This window comes from Dipodomys merriami, unplaced genomic scaffold (assembly GCF_024711535.1).
Source record: "Dipodomys merriami isolate MVZ:Mamm:240054 unplaced genomic scaffold, mDipMer1.0.p SCAF_10, whole genome shotgun sequence".
In the NCBI taxonomy this organism is placed as follows: Eukaryota; Metazoa; Chordata; class Mammalia; order Rodentia; family Heteromyidae; genus Dipodomys; species Dipodomys merriami.
In genome coordinates, this window is record NW_027202271.1 from 42,332,440 (window position 1) to 42,347,482 (window position 15,043).

At 38.5% G+C, this 15,043-nt stretch overlaps 1 protein-coding gene across 11 annotated transcripts in view; it reads right to left on the minus strand.

The window, feature by feature from the left end:
* The window catches only part of Poc1b (POC1 centriolar protein B), an 81,325-nt gene that overhangs the window by 42,249 nt on the left and 24,033 nt on the right, over positions 1-15,043 (minus strand). For all 11 annotated transcript variants that reach the window (XR_011365436.1, XM_069989625.1, XM_069989604.1 and 8 more), the window contains 6 exons: positions 14,567-14,746; positions 6,085-6,192; positions 5,845-5,960; positions 4,879-5,012; positions 2,571-2,639; positions 1,655-1,807 (listed from right to left, as the gene is read on the minus strand). Coding sequence is in view for 10 of the 11 variants with exons in the window: in XM_069989625.1 (XP_069845726.1) it covers positions 1,655-1,807; positions 2,571-2,639; positions 4,879-5,012; positions 5,845-5,960; positions 6,085-6,192; positions 14,567-14,746 (760 nt within the window). In the remaining variant the exon portion in view is untranslated. The remainder of the gene's footprint in view (positions 1-1,654; positions 1,808-2,570; positions 2,640-4,878; positions 5,013-5,844; positions 5,961-6,084; positions 6,193-14,566; positions 14,747-15,043) is intronic.

Genomic DNA, 15,043 nt, shown 5'->3' on the forward strand with positions numbered 1-15,043 from the left:
TTTGTCATCCCAGCTATGCCAAGAAGCACCAATGGGAGCCTAGGTAGGCGGGACTCGACAAAAATCACAACCTAATTTCAAAAATAACAAGGAAAGGGCTGGGAAGGTGGCTCAGCGCTTGCCTTGCATGCATGAGGCCCTGGGTTCGATTCCTCAGCACCACATAAGCAAAAAGAAAAAAGCTGGAAGTGGCGCTGTGGCTCAAGTGGTAGAACTCTAGCCTTGATCTGAAGAGCTGAGGGACAGTGCCCAGCCCAGAGTTCAGGCCCCACGACCGGACCCAAAAACTAAATAAATAAATAAAAAGTAAAAAGGCATGGCTCAAGTGGTCTAGCAAGTATGAAGCCTTAATTTAAACCCCAGTAGTGCCAAAAAACAAAAAAAGCCAAAACCATTTTGGTATCACAAGAAAAGGATATTCAAGTTAAAATATATTTATTTAATACAACCATGTGTGATCACCAAGGTAAACAAATTTATAGGAACTGAAGAGGAAAAAAATCATGATGATTAAAGAGCTAATTACATTCTTTTTTTTTTTCTTTTTTTTTTGGTCGGTCATGAGGCTTGAACTCTAGGCCTGGGTACCGTCCCTGAACTCTTCAGCTTAAGGCTAGATCTCTACCACTTCAGCCACAGTGCCACTTCCAGTTTTCTGGTGGTTAATTGGAGATAAAGAGTCTCACGGACTTTCTGAGTAGCTAGGATTACAAGCGTGAGCCACCAGTGCCTGGCTTAGAGCTAATGACATTCTTTCTTTCAAAGAATGAATGAAAAAATGAGCACTGAAAATGCAACTCAGTGGTAGAACACCTGCCTAGTGTGTCTGAGGCCCTGGTTTTGATTTCCAGCATCACACAAAAAGAAAAGGAAAATGGTAATACAGTAAGTGGCATTAAGAAGTAATAAAGGGGGACACAGAAATGGAAGGACAAAGGGTTAAAAAGATAGCAGCAATAATCACTAGACTCTGTTGAAAATGAACTATATAACTTGTGAGTGGGGATGGGAGGGAAAAACAGACAGTAAGGGAAGCAGTAACACTGTCCAAAAAGAAATGTACTCATTGCCTGACTTATGTAACTGTAACCCCTCTGTATATCACCTTTATAATAATAATTTTTAAAAGTTTAAAAAAGTAATAAAGCTCAGTGGTTATTACTTTAGAATAACTACCATATTGTTAGAAGAACAGAAATTAACCAAGGGCCAGTGGCTCATGCCTCTAATCCTATCTACTTAGGAGGCTGAGACCTGAGGATTGTGTTTTAAAGCCAGTCAGGGCAAAATAATAAAGAGATTCTTGTCCTCCAATTAACAAGCCCAAAGCCAGAACTAGAGGCATGGCTTCATACTTGCTAGGCAGGGGCTTCCTCAAAGAGGAAGAGTGGGGAGGGACTGTGTGAGAAATATCAAGACCAAGGAAACTGGAACTAGATTAATAATGGGAGTGGGAAACTTAGAAACCCTGGAGATAGTTTGGGATCTCAACCTGAACCATGAATGATGCCACTGTACCTCAGCACACAGAACAACTTTCTCACAGCACTGCTGTTTTAGGTTAGGGCTAGGTTTTTTCTAAAGTACGTATAATTTCAAACACCTGACTGAGTAACAGCCCCCAGTATACCTAGAATGTAGGACAAATACTCACTTCAACAGTCTCAACTTTTCCCTCATGGGGATGTGGTGTTCTTGGGTAGATGTCGAGAAGGTGTGGTTGTGAATCAAAATGCAATCTTTTGAGATTTCTTTTATTAAGATCTTTACTATGCAACTCATCAAAGTTAGTCTTCCACAGTAAGACCTACAAGAAAGTCAATTATGTTGGTGGTTATTGATTCACACATACAAACAGAACTAATTTTGTTTAAGGGAGATAACAGAACTATCCCTCAAAGTAGACAGAAAGGCTACGTATACACATATACATCTATATTCCAACGATTTCACTATTTCTCAACAACTTTTTTGACAAGATATAAGAAGAGATTTACTATTTCAAATTGCCATTGTGCCTGGTTTAAAATTCATTCTAAGGTAACATCTTAAATTTTTATTTTTTCCCCACTAAAGCCCCAATCATGCTTTTGGCTTGATAATCAAGTTTATCTAATACATCTGGTAATATGAATGACTGGATTATTTCACATAAATGCACGATTTGCCTCCTATATGATCTGTACTTAGTTTCCTCAAGGACAGTGGTACAGTTATTTAACATCTGAAGAAACAAGATCTGAAGACAAAGGATTAGGCCATAATTTAGGCTAAGAGGCTATGCCCTGAACATAGACACTGAACAAGTGTCCATGATATATACAAACACAGCTAGATGGAAAAGTGAAAAAAAAATTGGTTTCTCAATTCTAAACATTATTTGAACTGGAACTATTTCAGCTATGAGATGGCAGACTTCCTGTCACTAAATTAAAATGTAAAACCATAGATAATCATCTTCATATGCACAAACTAGATGGTTGTACAAATCTCAGCAGGGGTCAAAGATTCCTTTAGTCTAATCAAATCCTTCTGTTCAAGTTAAAGAGGGAACTGAAAAACATACAAACCTGTGCATCTGCACCACCTGATGCAAACATTTCTCCACCTTTGGAAAAGGAAACAGTAAAGACAGGTCCCTAAGAAACAAAGGGAGGAGAAAGAAAAATAACATGTAGTGAAGCTTTCTCAAGGCCAAGAGGACATCCTAAGTCTGACAGCACCCAACCAGCACCTAGCAACTAATGCTGGCACAGTAAATATAATCAAAGAACCAGCCTACTGATATTAACATACAAATAAATGATACTAAACATAAAGCAGTTACCAAAAATCAATAACCTGTTTCTCCTTTGAAGAAAGAATTATATATGCACACATTGATCATTTCTGTTAAGATTTTTCTGCTGTATATTCTGTAATTCATCCAATGGTTAGCAAAAACTTAAGTACATAAGGGAGGGAAATGAAGGTAGAGAAATAAAGCCATGTCCTGACCACAACAGGATCCACTGAGTTTGCTCTTGTGAAGTGGGCAGCAGGGAACTAGTAAGGTCTTCATAAAAGGATGCACATGGGAGGAAAGCAGTGATGGATGAAAATCAGTACCACAGTTGCAGCAATCACAAATTTGAGTGGGAAAGACCAGTGGAAGGCCAGTCAGGAAGTCACTGGGATTACAGATGAGAGACTAGAACTTGTGCAATTACTAAGGTTGGCATAATCACAAGACCAATAGCCTCTAGATAAACTTTTTAGTCAAGACGAGTTATTTCTTTATCTCAAAAGGTATAATATGCTGTATTTTAAATATGCCTTTAATTTATGCAAGTAGTGTCTGTAGAAAGAACACTTCACGTTTCCCAAGTGCACCCTGCCATAGATTTAGACTGCTTTAGTTTCAGAAAACCTTCACATCCAAATTATGAAAAATTCCATCTTAATGTAGAGTTCTTTTCTCCTATATTTACTTTTATATACTTTTTACACTTTTATATCATTTTCTCTATTTTTTACTTCCTTCATAGACATTTAGGCTCCTAATAATTTCTACTATGTTTTTTCAGCCCAAATCCTATGCATGTATGCATATATCTCAGCTGGTTTGTCCATTTCTGCTTCCCCCTAATATTGAGGCCAAAAAAATGACAAAGTAGGAAGCAGGCAGGATAAAGAAGGTAGAAACATACTCTTTCCTTTCTAGACCACAAAACCCATTCTATCCTAACTATGATGCTAAGCAAAATGAACCCCAAGATAGGGACACAAGAGGTTTTATCTTTCTTGCTGTTGTTTTTAATGTACTTATAATGAACTATCTGATTTTTTTTGTTTCTTTTATATGTTCTTCCCCCATGATATAACCCCTGTTGTCACTGTATTTGATTCCAGCGCCCTGCATCTTATATAAACATTTTTCTAATTTGGGGAGGGGAAGGGAAATAACAAAATACTGAAATAAGGATACAGGTTGACCCACTGTAACAGTGAGATGTACAAGACACGATGTTGAAAAACAACTTTACAACTTCGGTGGGGGAGTAGGGAGGGAGGACTTGGGGAGGTGGGGAGGGAAGGGAGGGTAAGGGTAAAGCAAAGGAGGTAACAATGCTTGACAGGAAATGTACTCATTACCTTACTCATGTAACTGTAACCCCCCTGTACAGTATCTTTACAATAACATATATATATTAAAAAGAAGACAGTATGCTTGCCTAAAAGGGAGTTCCTAGTATATCCAAAAACAAAACAAAACAACAAGAAAAAGCCAAAGAGGATCCACTCTAAAATATTCACAGACATTTGAATGTTTACTCACAAGAGAGAAATAGTTTATATACAACACCAAATGCCTCACCATGCTACAGTAGCACTCTACCACCTGGTTTTGAGAAAGGGTCTCAATTTCTGCCTGGGCCAGTCTCAGACTCACAATCTTCCTGCTTCAGTCTCCTGAGTACAGCTCACAGATGTATAGCACTATGCTTGACTGAAAGATACTGATTTTGATGAGAAATAAAGTGTGGTTCTAGAGGCTCTTACCTATTCTACAAGCTACTTGGAAGGCTGAGGGCAAGAGGATGTAGTTTATGGCCAGGCTGGGCAAGAAAGTTTTTGACACTCCTATCTCAAAAATAACAAGAAAAATAAAAGAAAGAAAAGAAACCTAAACCAAATGAAAGCAGGGCTGGAAGAATGACTTCAGTGGCTCGGCACCAGCTTAGCAAGCATGAGTCCCTGAGTTCAAACCCCAGTACTCTCTATCATCTAAATAAATAAAATAAAAAAGGTTCTAGAAGTAAAACAATTTGTGATAATAGCAACTTCGTGACAGTAAAATAGATTTTATTTAAAAGACAACGATCTTGGAGTTTATACCGTGTGTCCTTGAAGCGTATATATGAGTCTTCCTTCCAAGAGATCCAGAATCTTAAGGGTGCCATCAGAAGAAGCAGTGATGAGGTAGTTACCCGAAGGGTGGAATGACACACAGTTAACTCCACAGTTGTGAACTAATTTGTAGAGATAAAGGCAAAAATTAACAACTTCAGAGCCTGAGATTTGAGGACCATGGTTTGAAGGCAGCCAAGGCAGTGAAGTCCATGAGACTCTTATATCCAATAAACTACCAATCCCTGCCCTCCCAAACAACACAAAACAAACAAACAAAAAAACCAGAAGTGGAGCTGTGACTCAAGTGGTAGACAATTAGCCTTGAGCAAAAGCAGCTCAGGGACAATGCCCAGGCCCTGAGTTCAAGCCCCATAACCAGAACAACAACAACAACAAAAAAGTTCCATATTCTTGCCAGCAGAGAGTCTTGTCAGTTCTATCCATTATTGAGCAAGTTATACTCTACTTTTAAGATTTAATTTTTCTTATCTTTGAAATGGAGGAAGTAATAATACATTAGGAATATTTTGAGGATTAACTGTCTCTACTACATAGTAAACACCAAGTGACAGCTTTTATTACTCTTACACAGGACAATAAGGTGGATTTAATATACTGTAAAGCCAATACAAATCAAGAAAAATTTATTTATCTTTTAGTTTCAATATACATAGTAGGAAGTTGTTTTCTACCAGTTACAACATCCATTTGGGATCATGTATGACCTTGTGATTCAGAATTCAAACTTGTGACTTGCATCCCGATTAAACTGTTTTTAAACAGTTTAAAAAGTCCCATGGTAATTTCACCTTTCCTGGTTTTGAGAGCTAACTACATACTGTTCTTATTCAATTCAAAGGCAGCCCCAACCCCATGAAAGTATCTTTTCCTAGAACAGCCATTCAAAACTCTGTGTGTGTGTATCCGTGTTCTGGCTGGGGGAACTGTTACCTTGATAATGCTGGAGTAATTTGTTTACTCGGATATCCCAGATTTTCACAGTGTGATCAGAACCTGCTGAAGCTATGCATGTCCCATTAGGGTTGAAGTCCACAAAATTTGCAAATCTGGGAAGACATAATATGAGGCCTAAGATTTCAGTTTCTCTACCTTCATTTCTTTAAATTTGATCTAATGCAACATCTCCTTAGCAAACTGATTTATATGAATGTACAAAGAGGATGGACTTACCCTACAGAATCAGAGAAGTTATTAATACACTGCTTATTTGTGGTATCCCAAATTTTAACTGTTTTGTCCTCACTACATGATACTATGAGTCTTCCATCAGGGGAAAATCTGGAAAGCAGAAGAAAGAAGATTCTATTTGTGAATGGTTCCTGGTAATCACCACCCCACAGTTCCACACCACATACAAATGAGCCCGGTGTACCACAGAGCTGCCATATTCTGGAACCAAAGGTCTTTCCAACTAACTATCATTAAAACAAATATTTTGATCATTAAAGACCAAAACAGATATTCAGACCAACCAAGTTTCTTTCTTCTTTTTCATCTTTTATTCAAATAATTTAGTTTTGTGGCTTCTGCTCTGGACTTCTGATTCAATTCCACATTCCTTCTAAGCCAAATACCTTACTTTTGTTTTGTTTTTTGGTATGCTATTTATTTCTTTTCTTGTCTTCTATTCTGTCCATATCACTTTAGAGAACTTTTTCTTTTTGTTAATTTATTGTTATTGTCAAGGTGATGTACAGAGGGGTTACAGTTACATAAGTTAGGTAATGAGTACATTTCTTGTCATTCCCCCCTTGTCCTTTGTCTCACCATTCTGTTGTTCCCCTTCCCTTCCCTAATTCAAATAAACATATATAAATACCAGAGCTCTACCAACCTCATATCATAGTAAAGCTTTAGTGGAAAGAAATAGGATTGGTACATGAGAATTACAATTAAGTGACATCATTAACTTCTCTAAGCTGGCTGCTTCCTGGACCCAGGCAGAGGAGGGCAGAGACCATTCCTGGACCAAAACTAGAACAATGCATTCAAGAACAAAACACAAGTTGCTTCATGGACAAACTTATACTCCACGAAGCCCCATAAAGAAACAGAGGAGAAAAATCGCAGACACCTTGTCTCCTACTACTTCTGTGTTCGCTGTTCCTTTAAGATCTTTTCCAAGCCAGGCTCTGGTGCTCATGCCTATAATCCTAGTTACTCAGGAGACTGAGTTCTGAGGACCGGTTCAAAGTCAGCCTGGATAGGAAAGTCTGTGAGACTCCTATCTCCAATTAACCACCAGAAAACTGAAGTGGTGCTGTGGCTCAAGTGGTAGAGTGCTTGCCTTGAGCTGAAGAGCTCAGCAACAGTGCCCAGGCCCAGAGTTCAAGCCCTACAAAAAAAATAAAAACAAAACAAAACAAAAGGATCTTCTCTGTTTCTTTTTGTTTTTTTAAATTCTAGCAGAGGCCTAGACAGAAAATGAAACACAGTTTTGTCTAATTAGGAAGCTATGAACTATATTTTTATTATTAGTAATAAACCCAGAAAATGCAGATTTATGTCACAGACTGATGACTAGGTATAAGTTTTATTTGTAATTTCCTTCTCCGCCCAAAGTCCACAATACTATAAGTCATCAGCTAAGGGTGTGGAATGTAGTTGAAGGTTTTCTTTGGGTTTACTCCCTACTCCCACCTCATTCATAAGAAGGACCTAAAAATAATTCTTCATGGAAACTTCTGTTCTGGCCATGAACGGATTCATCATGGAAGAAGCAAAATACATACAAATTTGATGTGAAACAGTATTTCCAAATATGTGAAGATAATCTAATGAGAAATCTTCCATGCTGGGGAGTTTACTCTGACTTTATTGTAACATAATACCTTATTAAATTTTTCCTCTAAAATTTATGTGAAAAAGACTTAAGTACAGAGAACAGTATTATAGAAATATTCCAAAGAGAGGAAACTTATACAGACTCTGGGAATGAAATATTTATTCAGTATCCTCATGAAAATAAACTTGTCATGATAATTGTAAACCAATGTAAATAAGCAAGCATTTTCTTAGTGGAGCTGTGGCTCAAAGTGGTAGAGTACTAGCCTTAAGCAAAAAACTTTAGGGACAGTGCCCAGGCCCGGAGTTCAAGCCCTACAACCCACAAAGCTATCTTTTCTTAGTAAGCTATCTTTACTTAATGTGCACATTTCAAGTGGCAAAAATACTTCTGAGAGGATGTCACTTTTTCATTTGGGAAAAACCACGATAAGAATTTAGTAAAATGGAATTATCAGATAAGGAAAAAGTATAAAAACACATTGTAACTGTTAATTGGTTGCCAATCTGATTGGATTTAGTGATTAGTAAAATACAGGATGGGGTGTCTGTGTCTTCAGAGAAGATTAGAACCTAAGGCTCTGATCTAATCACTTGAATAATTTAATAGAATCATAATATGATGACATTATTGGAAAACAGTAAAAGGTAAGAGGAAATAAACCACTGTAGTATGTCTTTGGGAGCTCTATGCTGTCTTAGGCTCTTATTTTCTAACCCTAGCTCTGCCACACGCTCCCTCCCTGTCGAGAGGGATGACCTCTCTGAAACCAACCAAATTAAATCTGCTACTCCATAAATTGTTTCTGTCAGGCATTTTCATCAGCGCTATACAGAAGTAACTAATACACTTATTCTACAACATTATCACTCATTTTCCTACCAACATTTATTGAGTATATACCTCCCTGAATGGTTCTTAACACTTCCTAGAGTAACCAATTTAGTCTTCAAAGTAACCTTATAAAGCAGGTTAGTTAATTGAGGCTAAGGAGAAACTGAGGTTTGAACCTGAGTTTGGCTGTTAGCCAAACTTTTGAAAAACTCTGCTTAAGTTTCTGATAAAAGAGTTTGTTGACTAGCCAAATTATTTTGAGTACTTTAAGTTCTATATAAGCCATAGAAAGTTCTAAAATGGAAGCAGTAGTACCATCAGAAAACAAATTATCCTGTAAGAAAACCTATGAGAGGTGATAGAAGCTATAAATTAAATAAGCACGTCCCCCCCTCCTCCCTCCCCACTCTTTTCCTTGAAAAATTTATGGGAGAAAATTCATTCATTCTAATTCATCCATTCACCCATTTACTCATAAAGTCTACTAAGCACCTGGTAGTCCCCAGGATGAGCCCTGTTCTAGATAACAGGAATATAGAAGTGAATGAGACGATAACATCCCTACTCTCATGAAGCTTTCATTCTAGGGAGGGGAAAAAGGAGGGGGAACTCAGAATTTATGTCATTTTTAGAGTGTGATATAAAAAATGAAACAAAGAGGCACCAATCTGTCACCAGAAGCCTTATGGAAGAAACAGGTAAATAAGAAAAAGCAGCTGATCAGTTACAATCTTATCCTGAGCAGGAGGGTGCCATAACTTAGAGTAATTTCCCACAAGAAAGGAAGTGACTGCACTTGAGATAAGTGGGGGTGGGGTGGGGAAGAGGCCAGAAGCAGAGGCAAGGCAGGCTCCTCCGCCAAAGAAACACAACCAAAGGGGGAGCACCGTGAAAGCCTTCCCCTTTCTCTGGACATGCCACTATGATTCCTGCATATGATTTTTGCCATTAGAAGAGCTGAGAGAAAGGTTGATGGCTTGTATTGCCTCCTCCCTGTTATTTTTAATTACAGACATTAAAAAAATAAGTCAGCACTGAAAAGACAATCTTCCCTTTATCCTGACTTTCATGAGGCCCTTATTGATAAAACCCAAACAATACCTGACAGGGCTGTTAATTTGGAGACTATTAGCAGAATATAAATTTTCCATTGAGAATTGTTAAGGCTGTTCAGTCTCCAATTTAGTACCACCCAAACATACAAACATATGTGCAAACATACACAGTCACACAAGGTGAATATTAGTCAATGGTGACTAATGGGTCAGCAGGCAGACTGCCTGAAAGGCATTTGAGGCCAATTTAATTTCTGTTTAACCCTTCCAGGCTAATTAGATGTTAAGAAAAATGAGGAAAAATTTCAACTTCTTTCTTGAAAAACTGGTTCATATGCTCATGAGAGTGGCCCAAATTATAAAACAGGAGTTCTTTAGTGATCTATGGAATTCCTCAGTCTCTACATAAAATTTTAGGCCTAGATGTACAGTCAGAGAGTTACTTTATTAGAGAACCATGATTTTGAGGGGAGGAAGGGGGGAGCTGGTACTAGGACTCACGCTAAGGGCCTGGGTGCTGTATCTTAGCTTTTTCACTCAAGGCTGGTACTTTACCACTTGAGCCATAGCTCTACTTCTGGCTTTTTGGTGCTTAATTGGAGATTAGTATCTCACAAATTTTCCTGCTTGGGCTGACTTTGAAACATGATTCTAAGATTTCAGTCTCCTCAGTAGGTAAGATTACAGACATGAGCCATTGGCACCTGGCTAAGAACCAGGAAATGTTTTTTAAAATGAATTTGTAGGGGTTGGGAAGGTGGCTCAGTGGTAGAGTGCTTGCCTTGCATGCAGGAGGCCCTGGGTTCGATTCCTCAGCACCACATAAGCAAAAAGAAAAAAGCCGGAAGTGGCGCTGTGGCTCAAGTGGTAGAGCACTAGCCTTGAGCTGAAGAGCTGAGGGACAGCGCCCAGGTCCCCAGGCCCCATGACCCACAACAACAACAACAACAAAATGTATTTGTAAGCTGGGTGCCATGACTCACACCTGTAATCCTAGCTACTCAGAAGGCTTACAACTGAGGATCACGGTTCAAAGCCAGCCTCGGCAGAAAAGTCTGTGAGACTCTTATATATATAACTACTAGAAAACTGGAAATGGTACTGTGGCTAAAGTGGTAGAATACTCGCTTTGAGCTGAAGAGCGCAGGGATAGCGCCCAAACCCAGAGTTCCAGCCCAATGCCCCCCCCCCAAAAAAAAAAGCATTTGTAAGAAATCCAGGTTTTCCTTTTATTTCTTGTTTTGTCTTTTTATCTCCTCCTTTCTTCTCTCCCTCCCTCCCATACTAGGCAAGTACTTTCCCATTGAGAGCTATAACTCCAGTCATCTACTGGATGTTTCTTATCATTAAAGTATATATTCCATAAACACATTTTGAGCCTTCAGGGTTCTAGGACCAAACAAGAGTAAGAACTGTTCCATGTTCTATAAGAAACAAATCATTAAGCAAAAGGACCTCAGAAGCCAATAGGAAGGCCACCAAACAAAGAACAGTAGTGTAATAAGACTGCCTCGATAAGTACAAAGCTTTCAGTCCTAGGGTGAATTCTGAAACTGCCCAGTCAGATAACCCCGGGAAGCTTACAATCAACTAGCCATGATTTTCTATTTGTTACACGAGCAAGTTTTGACTGCTTTCAGACTAAAACGTTCATATATGTATTGGCAGTCTCAGAATTTGCTTATGATTTGGTGTTTATGTACTTAAGGTGAAGTTGAAGGATAGACACAAAATTTCTATGTTTTCTAAAGTGTTGGTCAGCATTAGAAGAGAATCCATCTTTAACTACAACAACAGAATTGATTCCTGCAAACTGAGACAAACAGTAAATGAAATCAATATCTATTTATTTATAGCTATTCTTTCTTGAGATTTCTGCCCATGAGTACTATTTGGTCACCGTTCATAAGCAGCCTGTAAGCACCTCCAACTCTGAACTTTTCTAAACTCACATTTATCATCTTTCTTCCTCTGATCTGTTTCTTCTTCAACATTCTTTTTCTGGGCAAGAGAGTCATTACTGATTGCTATTTCCCTTCCAATGCCCCTCATTCCAATCCATTGCTGAACCACATCTGGCCCTGTGCCTCCATTTTCTATAAGCAACAAAAATGATCTTGAGGTTGGGTGCAGGTGGCTCTTGTCTGGCCTACTCAAGAGGTTGAAATCTGAGGGTCTCGGTTAGAAGTCAACCATTTTTAGGCTCACCATGAGAAAAGTGCTAAAAATAAAAGATCTTAGAGAAGCAGAGTGGAAAAAACCCACTATGAACTGTAAACCAGAAGAAAAATGAGATGATGTTAGTCAAAAAAGGCTCCTGTAACCAATGAACTGGGAGAAAGCTGGTGGTACTAGAGTCCCTGGTTCTAGTCTTCTACTCCAAGATCACATGTCAGCCAAATAACCAACCACCATAGGGGGAGAAAATGAAGTACTCTGTGTTTCTGTCACTTTCAACCAGATGAGTCCTAACTGTAGCTTTCTAAAATCTATGTTTCTCACCTACAAATTGGGAAAAGAAAACAGTCTTCCTTTCCTAGGCACCTCTGATGGAGAAATGAGATGTGAACTTGGAGTTTCTTGGCAGTGTATCTTTAGAACTCTGTGGCTGTTAACTGACCAACAGATTCTAACGAAGATTCTACAGTTCTCCTTGACTCCTCTTTCTGTCATTTCGGTGTAAGAGTAAATACTGTTGATGTCACTCCAAATTCCCTTTAGCATCCAACTGCTTCTCAAAATATCCATATGGAGATTTGCACTGACATTGTGGCCTAACCATATATCCCTATTTCTGGTCCAATATATACACATACATGCACACATATATAATACATATAATTTATTTTTGTAGTATTTAGTATAACAGGGATCTTGCATATGCTGGTAAAGTGCTCTCCCATTAAGCTACATTCCTAGTTCTTTTTATATTTTATTTTGTTTTGAAACAAGGTCTCTCCAAGTTGCCCAGATTGGTCAAACTTGTACTCTTCCTACCTCAGCCTCTCAAACAGTTAGCTTTGGGGGCTGGGAATGTGGCTTAGTGGTAGAGTGCTTGCCTAGCATGCATGAAGCCCAGGGTTTGATTCCTCAGTATCACAAAAACAGAAAAATCTGGAAGTAGGAATGTGGCTTAAGTGGTAGAGCACTAGCCTTGAGCACAGAGAGGCTCAGAGACAGAGCCCAGGCTCTGAGTTCAAGCCCCAGAACTGGCTGTAACCCCTCTGTATATCACCTTGACAATAAAAACAAACAAGCAAACAAAAAAACAAAAAAAACTTCCAAAATCAAATAGCTGGCATTATAGGTATGTACCATCATGCTTGCTATGGATCAACTTAAAATTTTTTTATGTTTATAGTAATTGTATGAAATAGTGGCTTCTACTATGACATTTTCATATATGTATGTAAGTACTGTGAATTATTTATGGCCCTTTTTATCCACATTTATCCTTTTTTTTTTTTTGGTAGGTTGTGGGGCTTGAACTCTGGGCCTGGGCACTATCCCTCAGCTCTTCAGCTCAAGGTGAGCGCTCTATTGCTTGAACCACAGCACCAGAAGGGTGGTTAATTGGAGATAAAAGTCTCGAGGACTTTTCTGCCCGGGCTGGCTTTGAACTGTGATCCTCATATCTCAGCCTCCTGAGAAGCTAGGACTACAGGTGTGAGCTACCAGTGCCTGGCACATTTATCCTTCCCATTGGCAATCTTCCTATTTCTTAACTCCTCCTCCTACTTTCAGGTCCCTTTTCTCCTTTTCCTTCCTTAAAATAAAAGAAAAAGGAAACATAACCATTTGTCTTTACTGAGTTTGGCTTATGTGATTTAATAGGATGTTTTCAGTTCCATCCATTTTTTCTGCAAATGACATTTTTCTTCTCTTTCTTATGGCTAATACTCCACTGTGTATTCATGTATGTATGTAATCTCTCTGTATAAATATATATAATGTGATTGTATTATAGATGTGTATACACACATATAAGTATATACCACATTTTTATCCATTCATTCATTTATGAGCATCTAGGCTGATTCCATGACTGGACTATGGTGAATAGTACCAAAGCAAACAGCAATGTGCAGGTATCTCTTTTGTAGGCTGCCTTTGATTCCTTTATATACATAACAAAGAGTTGACAGCAAGACCATATAATAGTTCTTTATTTTTAGTTTTTTGAGGACATTCTAACTATGGACTGCACAGTAGTCAGAGTGATCCTCCTGTACTACGAGAGGACAGTGCGAGGAGTTCCTTCTCCGTGTGGTACATGGCAGAATACCCTCACCTTGCCCAGGCCTCCCTCTTTACTCTCCTACCTCTGCTCCATTCACTACTCTTGCTTTCCCTCAAATAGCTAGCAGACTCCTACCTCCTTTCACAAATTCTTCAAGCTCTACTCCCTCCTTCCTCTAATTCTCTGCCCAAAGCCCTGCTCTCCGAGAGGCATCCAGGAACACTGTTTAAAATGGCTCGCCCCCTACCAACCCTGTCCAGTTTTTCATTCTATTGTCCTTTCTTTTTTTAATATATATTTTTATTGTAAAGATACTGTACAGAGGGGTTACAGTTACATGAGCAAGGTAATGAATCCATTTCCTATCGAGTATTGTTACACCCTCCTTTATATTTCCCCTACCATCCCTTTCCTCCCCACCTATTGTCCTTTCTTGAAAAAAAAAGTCTATCTCTTTAAAACACAAGTTCCCTTCAATGCTTGATAGGAAATGTACTCATTACTTTGCCCATGTAATTGTAACCCCTCTGTACGGTATTTTCACAATTAAAAAAAAACAAAACAAACCACAAGTTCCATGAGAACAAGGTTACTACTGGTCCCAGCACACAATAATCATGTAATACATTTTTGCTGAGTAGATGAATGAATTTACCCTCAATCTCATTCCTGGAGATAGGGAGGTGAAAATCTGTTATAGAAGAAAAAAAGTGTTGTTATGAAACTTTCTTCACTTACTTGGCACAGCGTACCCAATGTGTGTGTCGGTATAAGGAATATAAGAAGCGCTGGCGATGCATATTCCATACTTTGATAGACTTGTCTTCAGAAGCTGTAACAAGATATTGACCATCGGATGAAAAGTCCACACTTCGAACTGGAGCTGTATGTGCTTTAAATTCTGAAGATTTCCCTTTCCTGGAAATAAACAGTTTAATACTAATAACTTACTTGACTTAATTATAATCAACATTTAATTACAATGAAGACTTGGAAATGTATAAAATGGTTTAACTATTGTAAACCTAGAAGAAGTATGAAGTATGCTGTACTGCACCTCCATATTGTTTCATACTGGCTGGGTTTGGGTTTAATAAAATTAAAACAAGGAAGACCCTGGTTATACCTACCCTTGACATGCACATTCTACTTCTGTCTCAGTTAGAAGCTAGGGGAAGAAGTTTTGAGCCAGTCTCTACCATGCATTTTTAACTT